This window comes from Natrix helvetica (assembly GCF_964273705.1).
Source record: "Natrix helvetica genome assembly, chromosome: 2".
In the NCBI taxonomy this organism is placed as follows: Eukaryota; Metazoa; Chordata; class Lepidosauria; order Squamata; family Natricidae; genus Natrix; species Natrix helvetica.
In genome coordinates, this window is record NC_138552.1 from 168,442,924 (window position 1) to 168,459,286 (window position 16,363).

At 38.4% G+C, this 16,363-nt stretch overlaps 1 protein-coding gene across 2 annotated transcripts in view; it reads right to left on the reverse strand.

Moving 5' to 3' along the window:
* The window catches only part of ASRGL1 (asparaginase and isoaspartyl peptidase 1), a 29,880-nt gene extending 13,826 nt beyond the window's left edge, over positions 1-16,054 (reverse strand). For both annotated transcript variants that reach the window (XR_014174510.1, XM_081942774.1), the window contains exons 1-6: positions 15,828-16,054; positions 12,427-12,629; positions 11,526-11,668; positions 3,611-3,765; positions 1,744-1,862; positions 1,033-1,143 (exon numbers count right to left, since the gene is read on the reverse strand). Coding sequence is in view for 1 of the 2 variants with exons in the window: in XM_081942774.1 (XP_081798900.1) it covers positions 1,033-1,143; positions 1,744-1,862; positions 3,611-3,765; positions 11,526-11,668; positions 12,427-12,613 (715 nt within the window). In the remaining variant the exon portion in view is untranslated. The remainder of the gene's footprint in view (positions 1-1,032; positions 1,144-1,743; positions 1,863-3,610; positions 3,766-11,525; positions 11,669-12,426; positions 12,630-15,827) is intronic.
* Between the last annotated feature and the right edge of the window lie 309 nt (positions 16,055-16,363).

Consider the following 16,363-nt stretch of genomic DNA (forward strand, 5'->3'; position numbering starts at 1 on the left):
AATATACTGATAAAGCCAGTAGGTGTTCAAGGCAACAAATAAAATTCAGGTAAAAAAAAAGAATCTTTCAATATCCAAACAAAACATAACAAAAACTGAAGGAGCTGGAATATTTCGTGCAGTAAAACCATAAACTGGCATTAGAAAGTACATAAAACTTGACAAATAGGAAGGCCAATAATGATGGGCTGCGGATAGCGGAAAACTTTATAGGCCCTTTGCTCTGAATGGCAAATTAGAGCTCCAAATTAGAGCTTACACGGTTAATAGAAGCAGATGCTAGGACAGAGGTGTCAAAGACATGTCATCATGTCATCATGGACTTTTTTTGTCAGGGGAAGAATTATTTCACCCTGAACTAGACGAGGCTTAGACCGCGGCGTTTCCAAACAGGCATATTCTTTAAGGTGCGAAGAAAAGAAAATAAAGAAATTCCGGAGAACGTATTCTAATTAATAAAACAAACTTTAATACAAAAATAAGAAATGGAAATAAAACAAAACAATCTAATCGTTACATTTTGAAAAAAAGCAATTCTGTCTACCAGCTTTCCTGGCAGACGGACAAAGATCAAAAGGGAAGAGAAGAGTCTGGAATGTGTGAAGTAATAAAAACAGATAAGCATGCGCAGTACTTCATTGTCAGATAAGACCTTATGACCTGCGCAGTAACTCTTTCAGTTTAACTATTTAGTTTCAATTTGTTAGTTCAGGCTAGCAAACAATTTAACGCAGTGACATTTTTCCCCTTTGCTAAACCAAAGGTGGGCATGGCCAGCATGGGACGCATCCAGCCTGCGGGCCGTGAGTTTGACACCCCTGTGCTGTGCTAGTACAAACCTTTGAATTTATATCAGATTGAATGTATGTATATTAGCTCCAAAATCAGTATTTGTTGCATGTCCAAAGTGCTTCCAATATGATGCATCCTCAAAACTGAACTAACCAATGACAATGTTCATCAACTCACTGTGTGCAATACTACAGCTTCATGCTTTATATAATGTAAAACTTCTGGAACATCAGGTTATACCTTGCTCCATATGGTAAAGAGTAAGTCTTGCCAGGATCACTTTCATAATGCTCTCTCCGTGGCCAGTGGTGGAGGTGGCACCAACACTATTATCTGCATAACCACCACTTCCTGGGATAGAAAAAGGTAAAAGACAGCCGTTTAGTAACCCACATCTGCGATCAATATTGATGTATTTACACAGCGATAATATCAACTATATTTTATTAACAATGAAGGACTCGAGTGGAATGCAATTGCCTCAACTTTCATAAAAGTATAGAGAGAAGGTGAAGGATGGAAAGGACGCCCCCAATGCTTCCTCAGAGAAGAATGCCTACTAGACGGTTTCCATGGGAAAAGCATGTTCAGAGAACATATTTTGGTATCTGAAGAAACATTCTCAAAATACTTCACACTTTCCACTCCGTCAACTTATCTTGATATATGGCGTTTCCTAAAAGCTATGAAATAATCTCATCTTAAAAAAACATGCCATTCAATAAAAATAGCTTTGTTTGAACTACAAGCCAAACAGTTGCTTGCTGGCTCTACTTCAGTACTTTCCACTTTCAGATTTAAAAGGACCTGGTTCTATGGGATGGCCTCCAGAAGACCTAACAGCCCTTATTCCTCTCTGGAATGTAGTCACTGAGCATTATGAAATCATTATTGATCATGTGCATTTTATGAGAAAGAGAAGACACATCTATGGTATTGTTCCTCCCCTACCTATGCATGCTGTATCACCAACGCGGCCAAGCCGTTTGTTAGTAAGTCCTCCTGTTGATGTTGCACAAGCTACATTTCCTGCACTGTCGATAGCAACGGCTCCAACTGTTCCAAGGTCTCTGCCAAAAATAGCATTTCAGACAATTAGCTGCAGATCTTAAAGCATTTGACAAACAAACACAGCGTCTGTTAGCATAGGTAGCTATTTTTCAAGTATGAAATGACAACAGGCTGTCTTCAGTCTCAAGCCATGAGTCTCCATGCAGGTTCACTTAGACGACTTACTAAAACAACACAGCCAGGTTAATGCACTCTATGGGGCTTATACTTAAGCTGCCATAGACTTTAACTTATGTAAAATTATTAGAATCACAGATTCCTCTTCAGATTAAAGTTTTTCCTCTTCTTTCCCACAAATGGCCTTTAAAATTTTTTTTTACTTTGACAGCTTGGACAAATAGGATCTTTCTCGTGGACTAATATCATTCTCATTTACTTGCAATTGCTTTGGGCTACTACAGCTACTGAATCCCACAAAGTGCAATTCTATCATTAAAATCAATGAAAAGTCAGTGTTTTTAACAACAAAATCCTTCCCGATCAGATCAAAGACCTATTTAAATGACTGGTCTCAAGCTCAAATCATTACAAAGGCTGCAAGGCTGGTTAATTAGGCCAAAGGCTATAGCACTGAGGTCTTTTCATATATTGATAGAACTGTCTCTTAAAATCTTGTGATGTGCATCAAAAAGAATGCAGCACACAATTGCACTACACCTCTCCCATTCTCTCCAGTTGCTTTCTGGGGCTACTTGTTGCTTAATTAACAGGTGTACAAGAAGGCTGCCTCTATCTTTCTGAAGAGCAGCCTTTATGTGAACTGGGATATGTGGAGAGCATAGTGCAAGCAGGGCCTGTTTGCTCTCTTGTTCAGCAGAGTGCAAAGTGAGTGGTGTGAAGCAATAGCATGCATTCACAATAGTGAATTTCAGCAGCCGTAATCATGGCTGTCTCATTTTGTTAACACTGGAGTTTGGCATGTAGCTGCACAGTGACCAGCTACAACAGGGAAAGCATTATCCCACCCCATTCCTTTCACAGCTGGTTCCAGGTTTGCAGATCCCACCATCATTCTTCTACGCACGGCCTCCCTTCCAGCTTGAGGTGCCCTGGGAGGGTGAGGGAACACGGCCATCACAGCTAGGGCAGAGGCCAAAACTTGATCCTCTTGCCACTCATTGCTGCAGCTTACCAATTTAGAATATGATACACCAGATAGGGTAGGGCATCTGCACTTAGGTTTGCACTGAGGTGCCTTCACAGTCAAGACTGTGTCTCATTCTCATTGCCGCACACCTCCTGACTAAGACTTTAGAGGGAAAAACACAGCTCCATGCCTGAGTTGGGCTGTGATAGTGCAACAGTGTCCCAGTGCAAAGCTAGGAACTGCTATCCAGTCTGTCCCACCGCCATAGTTTTCATTTTAAACTGTACCAAAGAGATGCTACAACAATGGCAGGGGCAGCCCTCTCTCAACCTGTATCACCAAAGCCACAGGTCTGAGCCTCTTCTACATCAGCCAAAGAGAACATTGGTATTCTTCTTCACTGCACTTCTTCCGCCTGTCATTCTCGTGCTACAAGGTGTGAGCTGAGGCTTTGAGATCTTGCTCCAGCCAGCTTCTTGCTTCCCCAGACCACAGCCACAAAAAGTTGAGAGGAGGACAGGAGAAACTTCTTGCAGCAGCTTCCAGCAGCTCATAGAGAATACGCCCTCGGAATTTGGGGAAGAGATTATGTGGGTTTATTGCTTTCTTTAATTTAATTTTCTTCATTCAAGCAGACAAAACACCAATAGCGATAGTTACTTTTGACATTCTTGAGGGTTCCAGTCAGCCTCAAGGTTTTTCTTCCACCTCTCCAACGACCTCTCAGTGATTAATTTTTCTCCGGGAACCTCAGGGATCCCCATAGCCTTAGCAAAGGCTGAGGCCCCTTGATCAGTCAGCAACATGTGGTCCGTCTGAAGGAAAGATGAGAGAAGCAGCCACTCAAATTGCTGCACAAATCAGTTTCAATCCATGTACATACAACCACAGAAAAAAAGAATGGCATTTCAGCAGTGTCCTGTATTTCTCAAAACACTTAATGTTGTTTGCCGAATACTTGCTGCAAATGCTACCGCACAAAGAAGGGTGCACAGTTTAATACATCCATTCATTTCTGCCTTCCATTAAAAAAGAATCCTGAACCTGGATAAGAATGCTACCAGAAATTGAACATAATTTTGATTGAACATAATTTTGATTTCTTTATTTAATTCTACGGATAGAATCACCTGTCTACGTTAAAGGGATGTATGAAAGAGACAAAATTTGTTTTTATAATAGTGTTTTTTAAAAAACAAAAATCCAGAAGAAAATCTCTAGAGTGCTACTTGTCAGGGAGAAAGATTATGTCCTCTAGCTTTATGTTCCTTTCTAAGGTGTGTTCTGTGCAAGAAACTGCAAACTTTTATATTGGTGTGAAGTAGAACATTTTGAATCAGAGCTGTTTTCTTTTAGCCATGCAGAAATTGGGATTTGAATTTGCTGAACTTCTATTGCAAGTTGCTCCTGTTTTTTACATTGCCTTCAAGTTGAAGACAGTTTCATAAGGAGATACACCATTTGTACCACTTCTCTTCAAATACTGCAGTTGTATCCCGATCTTATTATGTCACATTCTATCTAGTGACTTGTTCACAACATATGCTAATTGTTTCTTTTATTAAGAAAAGTACCGCCAATTGTACTATGAACTCTCTCCCTCCCTCCTGTCTCTCCTTTTTCGTGTGTGTTTGTGTGTGTGTGAGAGAGAGAGAGAGAGTGAGTGAGTGTGTGTGTGTGTGTGTGTGTGTGTGAGAGAGAGAGAGAGAGAGAGAGAGAGAGAGAGAGAGAGAGGTAAAGTTTGCTATTGTACTGAGCCCTTTGTACATGCACTACTATGACAGGTTCCTTGGGATTAAGGAAATAAAATGTATTTTTTGTCAAGATCATTTTGAACAAAATGAACCCCCAACAACAAGCAACAGATATTGCCAGGTGCTGGAATCCCAAGCCGAGCGCCATAAATCATCTTATGTAAACCAGAAGGATAATAAAGAAAATTTATTCTTATCAGTCAATAATGTTCCACACCTGTAGAGAAAAAAAAATGCCTTGTGCACTACTGCCCTCCTCTGCTTTTGCTTTCAAAACAAATTCAACAGCTATTCATGTCAAAGAAAGTCACTTTATGTTTAATGGACCTAATTTTCAGGCAGCATAGATAAAGATTGCTATTCTTGAAGAAAATATCACAATACAATAATATTCTTAGAGACTAGAAGTTCAAATAAAAATAATTTTAGGATAAAGCAGTATATTTATTAGTCAACCGAAGGCATATGTGGCACTTCATTGTTTTTAAATGAACTGTTAGAAGCATTTCAAAAAGATCTTAAGCTTTGGCTGTCATATTGCTATCAATAGATAGAATGAGTTGATTCATGCTCTCAATTCAAAAACACGTAGCTTTACACACATGCACAGTTAAAAGGCAGCAATAAGACCTGTATTATATTTTAAATTATAAAAGTAAATCATTGAAAATACTGGAAAATGTTGAAATCTGTTTGCACATGTTCCATCTTCACCTTGTTTAATGAGCATGGCATTTCATTTCATTTAATTCTGTGTGCGTGCGTGTGTGTGTATATAAAGCTACTGTCTTGAACTGTTATAAACTACATGCTTTAATTACAAAAACCCAAAGGTTCAAAAGTTTATGAATGGATAGAATGAATCTGCCAGAAACAGTGTTCCTGAAACTTCACTTAAAGAATTGGGCATTGCAGAGATTACAATGGTTCCACAAGGTATGTAATTGAATGTGAATACAACCAAGAATACGGAAAATGTTTTCTTGCATTCCATTGCGATCTTGGTTTTATGGCTATTAAATATTACTTAAAACTAGATATTAAAAATGTTATGTTTTTTTAGTTAATGACATTCTACCTTTTTCAGATTTCCTCAAAACTTAGCATGGAGCATGAATTTATATTTATTTATCAGGCATACATCAGGAGTTACAAATTCATATTATAGTAATTGCAACTTCTGTTCAGTACAGAGATGGGGAAAAATTCTCTTGTCTTTGTCATACAACAGAGGATCTACAGAATGTTCAGGTTTCTTTCTTTTTTAGTGAGCTAACACTGAATGAAATACAAGTTTATTTGGCGATTGAAATGTAATATCCATGTTTGTACAATATACTCTGTAGATTCATCATCCCAAAATGAACATAAATTGTCTCCAAACATGTTAGATTTTTCAGTGCAAGTCATGAAAATGTCTTATAGGAGCCAAGCCTCTATATTTTGGAAGTTTTCCAGAAGTTATCATTTTAATAGATCTATCCTGAGGAATTACAAGCTTATGAAATTGCCTGACTTAATGAATAGGATCTCAAAGGATTGCTTAACAAGATAGTCTCAAGAATGTTGCTTGTCAAAATCTTTTTTAGTCAGTAGAGGGAGCTAATATGGTGCCATGGTAGGCTATGGCACCTTGATCATTTTAGAAACATATACAGTAAGCACAGCAAAACAACAGTCAGAATTTGTAGCAAAGATTTTAATAACATGATTACCATTTTGATGTTTTTAAAAGAAATGCCACATTTCAATGTTTCTCAAGTTAGAAAGCTTAAAATCTTTATTAAGATAAAATTTGATACAGAGATGAGAAAAAAACCTATCCTTCCAATAATTGCTAGGTATCCTGGCCATTCTGACACTGCTTATCTGCAGTGGCTGCTTAAGGACTAACAGCCCATAACTACAGTGCAGGTGGCTAGATTCTGTGCAGCAGCACTGGGGATTCGTTGGAAACACGTGTCTAATCCACCATAGCTATTGTATACAACAAATGTGGCAAACCCTTTACACTACTTACTGTTTTCCCTTTTAGTATGAAACTGACTAGAGTTTATGAATTGTAATTTTAGTATAGTAGACCGTGTGTAATTGACAGACTGGATTTTATCATAGATTTTATGTGTTATTTATTATTTTATTCTAGAATTTTTAATTGCCTATTTACTGGGTGTTTTTATTTGTTCTGGTCTATGACTGTAATTGAATTGAATTATTACTAAGATAAAATAAATCTTCCCACATTAACATACAATAGCAACATGCTTTTATATGTGGGACATAGAATGTATCAACAGCCCAGAGCATTCATTCTGATTTTGAAATCTCATTTTAAAGTGTATATTCTCCCTGTAATGATATCTTTATGTTTCGTTTTGTTTTGTTTTGTAAACTTGGAGCATCTCAAAATCTACCAACTTTTCTCCTTTGTGCATGTACTGTTTTGACTTCACAAACACTAACCCTTGGAGAATGAATTCATTAAAGAAAAAGGAGTATGCTAAAAATATATGCATAGTCTAGCACAATTAGTGCAGAGCATGACATAAAATACTAGAAAGTTTAAGCGTAGTAGAAAGGTGCTGGAATATTCTGCAATATATATATTAAGAAAAAGACTACAGGAGTTCAACAACCTTGTTGTACATAATAATTAATAATAATAATAATAATAATAATAATAATAATAATAATAATAATAATAATAATAATAATAATAATTGATTGATTATAAAAAAAGCATTCGACTCATTGCCACATAGTTGGATCATAAAATGCTTAGAAACAACTGGCATTAGTAAAAATATTACATCCTTCACTGAAAAGGCGATGAAACAATGGAGAACTGAGTTGGCAGTAGGGAATGAGAACTACGGAATGGTCAATATCAAGCAAGGAATTTTCCAGGGTGATTCACTTTCACCTCTTCTCTTCATCATCGCGATGATCCCACTATCAGTAATCTTAAAAAAAATGAAATTAGGCTACCAAACAGCCAAAGAAGCTGAAAAAATTTCACATTTATTATATATGGATGATTTGAAACTCTATGGAAAGTCAGAAATAGAAATCCAATCACTGATAAACACAGTCCGAGTATTCAGCAACGATATTTCAATGCAGTTTGGCATGGAAAAATGCGCCACTGTATCCATAAAAAGGGGCAAAATCACTACGTGTGAGGGAATTGAAATGCCCAATGGCCAACTAATTAAATGCAACGAAAATGAAGCCTACAAATACTTAGGCATTCTGCAGTTGGATAACATCAAACATGGAGAAGTAAAAACTATTGTCAGGAGAGAGTACACCAACAGAGTTAGGAAAATTTTGAAATCTAAATTAAATGGTGGAAATACAATCAAGGCCATAAATACCTGGGCAATACCAGTTATAAGATACACAGCTGGTATAGTTAACTGGACACAAACTGATTTGGACATTTTGGACCGAAAAACCAGGAAACTAATGACAATGCACTACAGTTTACATCCACGTGGTGACACTGATAGACTATACCTGCCCCGAAAATCAGGTGGCAGAGGATTATTACAAGTGAAGCAAATAGTTGAAGAAGAAAAACATGCACTGGCTGATTATTTAAAAGAAAGTCAAGAACATCTATTAATCGAAGTAAAGAACAAAAATCTATTGAAGGCCCAACAGACGAAACAAGAATACAAAAAAGATATGATAAAATTAAGAATGGAGAGTTGGCAGAACAAAGCATTGAATGGCCAATTTCTGGAAAAAATAAAAGATAAAGTGGACAGTGAAAAAACTTGGTTATGGTTAACAGCAGGTACATTAAAGAAAGAAACAGAGTCACTAATCCTGGCTGCGCAAGAACAAGCTATCCGAACAAATGCCATTAAGGCCAAAATCGAAAAATCCTCTGATGATGCCAAATGCAGACTCTGCAAAGAAGTTGATGAAACTGTTGACCACATACTCAGCTGCTGTAAAATAATCGCGCAGACTGACTATAAAATGCGGCACAATTCAGTGGCACAAATGATCCACTGGAATTTGTGCAAAAATTATAATATTAAAACAGCAGCAAACTGGTGGGAACATAAGCCTGAAAAAGTCGCAGAGAGTCAGATGGTCAAGATCTTGTGGGATTTTCGTATACAAGCGGATAAAATACTGGCGCATAATACACCAGACATCACACTGGTTGAGAAAAATAAGGTTACAATCATAGACATCGCAATACCAGGTGATAGCAGGGTCGCCGAGAAGGAATATGAAAAAATTGCGAAATACCAGGACTTAAAAATCGAAATCCAACGATTATGGCACAAACCAGCAGTGGTAATTCCAGTGGTAATCGGCACACTGGGTGCTATTCCAAAAGCACTGGAATTACATTTAAAACAGTTAAAAATTGACAAAATCACCATCAGTCAAATGCAAAAGGCTGCACTGCTTGGATCTGCACACATATTACGAAAATACGTTACGACGTCCTAGACCCCTGGGTGGGGCCCGACTAGTAATTAATGCCAAATCCGGTGAAACAACTGGCCGCTGTGATACACTTCTGTTGATGCAATAATAATAATAATAATAATAATAATAATAATAATAATAATAATAATAATAATAATAATTATTATTATTATTATTATTATTATTATTATTATTATTATTATTATTATTATTATTATTATTATTATTATTATTATTATTATTATTATTATTATTATTATTATTTAAATTTCTAGACCGCCCCCTCTCCCCGGAGGGACTCGGGGCGGTGTACAGGAATAAATTTAAAACATACATACAATCATACACATAGGTAAAAATCAAATTAAACAACCCCTGTACAATTTATAAAAATTAAAAAACAGACCCTAAAACCAATCCTAAAAATTTAAAAAATAGAACTGAGGTGGGATAGGTGGAATTGGGCCAAGCCGGCTAGCTGGAATAGGTGGGTTTTAAGTTTCTGACGGAAGGAGCCGAGATCCGTAGTCATTCTAATGTCAGGGGGAAGGTCATTCCAGAGGGTCGGGCCCATCACAGAGAAGGCCCTTCCCCTAGGCGTCGCCCGCTGGCACAGCCTAGTGGACGGCACCCAGAGGAGTCCCTCTCTGTGTGAGCGAATCGGCCGAAGGGATGTATGGGGCAGGATACGATCCCACAAATAACTAGGTCCTGTGCCATGGAGCGCCTTAAAAATGATGGTCAACACCTTGAAGCGCACCCGAAAAGCCACAGGCAGCCAGTGCAGCCCGCGCAGGAGAGGTGTTACGTGGGAGTAGCTAGAGACTCCCGAGACTGCCCGCACGACCGCATTCTGAACCAGCTGCAGCCTTCGGGTGCATGTCAAGGGGAGCCCCATGTAGAGAGCGTTACAGTAGACTAGCCGGGACGTCACAAGCGCATGAGTGACTGTGCGAAGGGCGCTCCGGTCCAATAGGGGATGCAATTGGCGCACCAGGCGAACCTGGTGGAACGCCCCCCTGGCCACGGCTGTCACATGGTCATCCATGGACAGCCGGGTATCCAGAAGGACTCCCAAATTGCGTACCCGATCCACGGGGGCCAGACGTTCGCCCCCAATGGCCAGTGATGGGGTAAGCTGGTTGAACCAGGGCGCCGGTAGCCACAGCCACTCAGTCTTGGATGCGTTGAGCTTGAGTCTGTTACTTCCCATCCAGATCCGTACGGCTTCCAGACACCGGGACATCACTTCGATAGTCCTTTTATAGTTAAAAGGAGGTTTAATATGTCAGAGGCTAAGATACATGTGGTCTACAAAAGTGAAACTCCAAATATTTTAAGTTCAGAGGCAAACTCAGCTACACTGAACATAATATTTCATGCAGGAAAGCACTGTTCTCCAGATAGTCTGGGAAATCATAGGCTAAGAATTCCAGCTGTTGGAGCATATATACTTGGGAAGTTACAGATTATAACTATAAACTATAATTGAAACATGCTGCAATGTATTCTATTTTGTTGATTTTTGTCTGGATATACCCGAAGATAAGAAAATATAAATGTTAATTGTTGGTCAGCATTTTTATGGTAAATAAAACCAATAAAATTAGTCAACGAAAGTCTAATCTTAAATTTTTAGGTAATATGGGTAAAAGCAATAACCTTTGAAAAGGCATTTTGGCAACTGCAGTTGAACACACCTGGAGGACTTCAAATTAGGGAAGGGCCTCATAAGTGCATTTAAACTCCTGAAAAATCCATTTAAGAGAGATTATAGGAGATTATTATGCTCTCCATTAGCCACTGAGCACTTACATACCATTACCAACCCTAAATAAAAATAGTCTGTCTGCCTTTAAGTTCATGGCCTCTTAAGAGTGGTTACAATTTCTTCCAACAAGCTATAAAATTGTTCTATGTACAATATGGCAACAAAGAGGAAGAATGGAGTATGCCACTACAGAATACAGTGGGGTATCGTATTTAATATTGCAAGAGCAAACAAGCTCTTCGCAAAAGAGAGATACTTCTGAGTGTAGCCCAGGAATGGGGAGCTTGTGATCTACCAGATGTGACTGAATCTTAATTCCTAATATCATTAACTGTTCGGCTGTGCTAGATGGTATTACCAATTCTAGCATTTAGCAACATTTGGCACATCAGAGGCTCCCTGTTGCTGGCCAAGTTATATACCAGCATTCTGTTTATTTGGAACCAACCATTAAAAATATAATTATCACCTGGATTGCAGCATTTCATCCTATTATATCTTTACACCAGGCCAGAGGTCATAAAGCATCATATGAAAGTATTTCAATCAAACCCCAAAGGGGAACTGATTTTGTTGAAGATCACCTTTGGCATACCTTTTCCATTACAAGACGAGCAAGCTTTATTGGGTTAGAAATACATTTCACGGCTGATACTGCTCCTGAGGCTAGATTTTTCCCATCCATGATAATAGCATCCATTTCTACTTCGCCCTTCTCATTTAACACAGAGCCACAACCTAGGAATCAAGTAGAAGAGACATTAATATGCAAACACAAAGCTAAACAATTTTAAGCTATTTTAATTAATTTGTATTTTAATTACTCTTTAAATGGCAGCTTTTGCAGTATCAAAATCCTTGCAGGAGTACTTAGTGCTAATCCTAACAGAATATATAAAATCTCTGTACATTTTCTGCTCATGTTATATCTCATCCCTCACATATCAGAATATCTCCTGCAAAGCTTGTTTTTTTAAAAAAAAAAAGCTGAGGAATTTGTAATAAATGCTTTAACAATAATATAAGCAGTAATGTCAATAAAAGTATTACTAATAAAAAACTGTTGTTAGTAAAAGTAGTACTAATTTTAAAAAAAACTGTATTTTTATGACCAAAATTTCACTCCCATTAATGTTTTGCATCTTAAAATTCAAAACACCAAATGCCAAACCTACTTGGCACAATCTTGAAGAATAGTAATTTTCTTCAAAACAAAATGAAGCTTTAGAGCTGTGGATTTTCGAGTATTAATTAGATTAGACATTGAAAATACCTTTTGTATAAATTCCCTTGAAAACTAATTGGAGGATATAACCTTGAACAGCATTCATCCTGGCAAGACGTTAGCAGGTAAGAAAATGAAGGAGTGTTAAAGAAAATCTCACTTTTTAAATTTTTAATTAAGGCATATAAAAATGGAATAAAAGAAGGAAAAAAGACAGCTGCCACAAAGAATTGGGCAGTAAGAATTTCAGTCTGGAAAATTGAAATGTTACCCGCATTAAAATATGGATCATCTTCCATTAATATCACGGCCTCTTCAACTGCATCTAATGCAGTTCCTCCTTGTTTAAGGATGCTGTAACCTTTCAACGCTGCTCTGGTGACACCAGAGCGACTTCCATCTTCCCGCTCTTTAAAGATGCGACCAGCTCCACCATGAACAACAATTACTGGCTTCATGCTGTTGAATGCTTTTCTAGTTAAAAGAATATGTATATATATATATATATATAAATTAAATTAGAATATGTTAATACATTGTCAGCTGTCAAAATATTATGAGATATTGCCTATGATTGCTTAAAAAGGAATTGGATATCTTATTAATCCTGAAAGTTTTATTGGAGTTAAACTATTCTAACATTTCAGCAGAGAGTGCAAGAAATCTATTTCCAAACATTTTTTCAAGGAGTGAGTGTCAAAGTCCAGTGTTATGCTCTTGAGTCCAGTGAATTTCCTTAGTTAATAATCACAGTGTAACATTTTTAACAACCTTTTCCAGGCTCGGAGTCTTCATTACTAGCTTAGAAGTGTTATGCTTTTTGAAATATGTCTGTTGAAAATTTTGAAGTATGTACAATATATTTGAGACACATAATACTCCTTAGAACTATTGTAGCAGATGCCTGTTACATTAGTTTATTTTTTTAGTTAGATTAAAAGGCCTTTAATCAATGATTCTAATAAAGTACTTAGTATCCTAATTACTATTCCTATTAAAAGCATTAAAGCATGATAAAATCCTCTGTGTTTTATTATATCAAACATCTATGAATAATCTGTATGCCCGGCCTCCTGGTTGAAACAGGCAGTGTTTCACAAATGTTTACATTATGAATTAATGTTTATAATCCTAGGAATGAATTTACAAGCTGAACTAAACCACACTGTGGTCTGCAATTTAGTATTCTGTGTAAACCCATTAATATGATTTAATAGTACAAATAATCCATATTATGGATAATGCTGAACTACAATTTCAAAATCCTGGCTTAGCGTCATGTGTGAAGCTAATCAATACCTTCTTTTTTTAATCTAGATTTATAAAATTCAAATAGTGTGAGAAATAACATTTCATGTCTATAGAAATACATTGGTGAAAAAACTTCCACAACTTTCTGAGGCGCTGATGTCAAACCTGCAGCGTCACATTGTTGTCATGTGACATTTCTTTCCTTCACAGAGCTGGGGTGGGCGTGGACTGCATGTGATGCATCCGGCCCGCAGGCCACCAGTTTGACACCCCTGTTACAGGGCATGAGCCATACCTTCTAGCTTAGAAAGCTATTTTCAACAGTTCAGTATGGCTTCCATCAGTGTAATTGATTGTATCTGTCAGTCTTTTATTGAAAATTCTAAGTGTGCCTCTTCAGCTCTCCAATAGATGTAAAGATGCTTTGTAGTCATGGAGACAAACAGAATAGAGTTAGAATGACTAGCTTAAAAATGGAAGCCTTCTTGTACCAAATTGTGACACAGGACAGAATCTGAAGAATACAGAAGGGAATCACCATTAGGAAGGTATTCATTTGAGATAGGGTGAAACCAGAGGTAGTATTCAGCAGGTTCTGACCAGTTCTGGAGAACCGGTAGCAGAAATTTTGAGTAGTTCAGAGAACCGGTAAATACCACCTCCCACTGGCCCTGCCTCCATCTATTCTTTGCCTCCAGAGTCCCAGCTGATTGGGAGGATTTTGCAGTAACCTTCCCCTGTCATGCCCACCAAGCCATGCCCACCAAGCCGCACCACGCCCACCAAGCCACGCCGACAGAACCGGTAGTAAAAAAATTACTTGAATCCCACCACTGGGTGAGGCATACACATTTGTTTATGAAAGGTAATCCCTATTTTGAACAGCTAACTCTCAGGAGAAAGCAAAGAGCAACTATGTCCTACTTTATTTGCACTTTAAACCAGTCAAATATTTACCTCACATTGCTTTGATCTTTTGGACTTTTTTGGCATTTCATTAGGAAACTTAGCAAACCAGCATTTTTTAATGATATTTTTTGTTATTTAATACTGTCTGCAAGGAACACATTACTAATATGAGAGAATGAGAAGCCTTACTTCATTGCACTTGCCATCTTTTATCTATTTTTTATGTTTCATTGATTTTATAATTTCTTTAACTGTTGAAAGTCAACCAAAGTCATTGAGGTAGCATATAAATATATAAAAGACCTGGAAATAGAAGTGGAATGAAACTTCTTCTGGAAAAATATTAACTACAATAATAGGGCCTTGGGTGCAATCCCAAAACATCTGGAGCACCACACAAACACTATCAGCATTGACAAAATCACCCATCACTCCATTGCCAAAGGCAGCGTTACTTGGAACAGCTTATATTGTGCCACCATACCTTTAAGACCATGAAACAACTTCTGCCTATCCCGAGTCCTTGGGAAGGACTGGATAGGTAGATTAAAAATGCTAAACATCTGAATGACTGTGCAACCAACTATAATAATAAATGGTTCCAGTGTGCTACCTCTGTTTCTTCTGCAGCAGCTGACCAGTAAGATGTCCAGAGAAATCACATTACTAAGGAACCATCATATATTACCTTGGAATGAAAATCTCCTCCCAACTCAATCCTGCCAATGAAAATTGATTTTAGCACTGACACCCAGCCTCTGCTGAGCAAATAATAATCAACAACTCATCAAAACTCTGTTGCATACAAAATCACATGCCATCAGGGCAGGAAGAGCTTGCAAGAGCAGCCAAGAGGTAAAGATCTATCCCAAATTAGCTTGCCGAGAACAAACCCTTACTTGATCTGAGAACTTTACTACAGATGTCCCAAAGGTACTTTTTCAGGAGGCAACTGGAATTTCTTGTTTTTTTTTTCTTTGAAAACTTTTCGCTTCTCACCCAAGAAGCTTCTTCAGCTCTGTCAGCTAAAGCTTTTCTTGGAGGAGAAGCGAAACGTCTTCACAGAAAAAAATACCAAGAAAGTCCAGTTGCCTCCTGAAAAAAAAAAGCACCATTGGGATAACCATTGGGATGCCTGAGAATTTCTACAGACTTTTGCTACAGATGTCACAAGAGTTCTGCTTCTCCCTAAGCAATAAGCAACGCAGGCAGGGGCTAGAAAAAGCCATGCATCGTCCCAGAGGCAAATATGAAACCTCTTTTCTAAGATTCTAACCCCCCTTCACCTCCCCCCAGAATTGGGTAGGTATTTGGGGTGTCTCTTTTATAAATCCTGATCGGCCAGGAACCGATTGTTAATACGACCCTCTCGCTCTCCGAGGGCCGCGTTGCCATCACTTTTCGCCAACAACCTGCGAAAAGCTTTAGACGGGAGTAACGAAAAGGGAAAGGAACCACACTCATTCATTCATTCAGCCACTCACTGCCTTTGTAAAAGTCAGATTTACTCACAGGGAACTGGATTTCTTCAGCTGCTCCGAAACGCCTCCAGCTTAAACGCTTTGAAAGAGGGTGCGCGAAATGGGCAGCGAGGAAGCCAGCTTGGCGCCTCTGACAGGCACATCTGTTTCGAAAGCGAGAAGAAAGGTCGTCTCGGTCAGCTCCTATCGTGCACCTCTGCCCTTAAGAAAACAGCCGCCTTCTGAGCTTTCAATGGATGTGAAGCAAAGCTGCCCTCAACTCCAATGGCCGCCGCTCCCTTCCAGTTAGGGCATCCGCCCCTCGCTAAAATGGCTGACTTGAAGGGCTTGTTTCAACAGGGCTGAGGCCAAATAGCTGCCCGTTGCAAAGATGGAGGTTGCTTAGTCTAGCTACGCAGAGAAGCGCCTTTTGTGCCAGCACGTGGTTTGCTTTTCCCGGGCTTGATGAAACAGTGGAAGCGAAGGTTGCGAGGACGTTGACTGGGACGGAGAAGACGAAGAGAAGGAAGCAACTGAGGAAAAATTAACACAAGTAACACAGTGGATTTTCAAAGCCGAGCTGTCTTA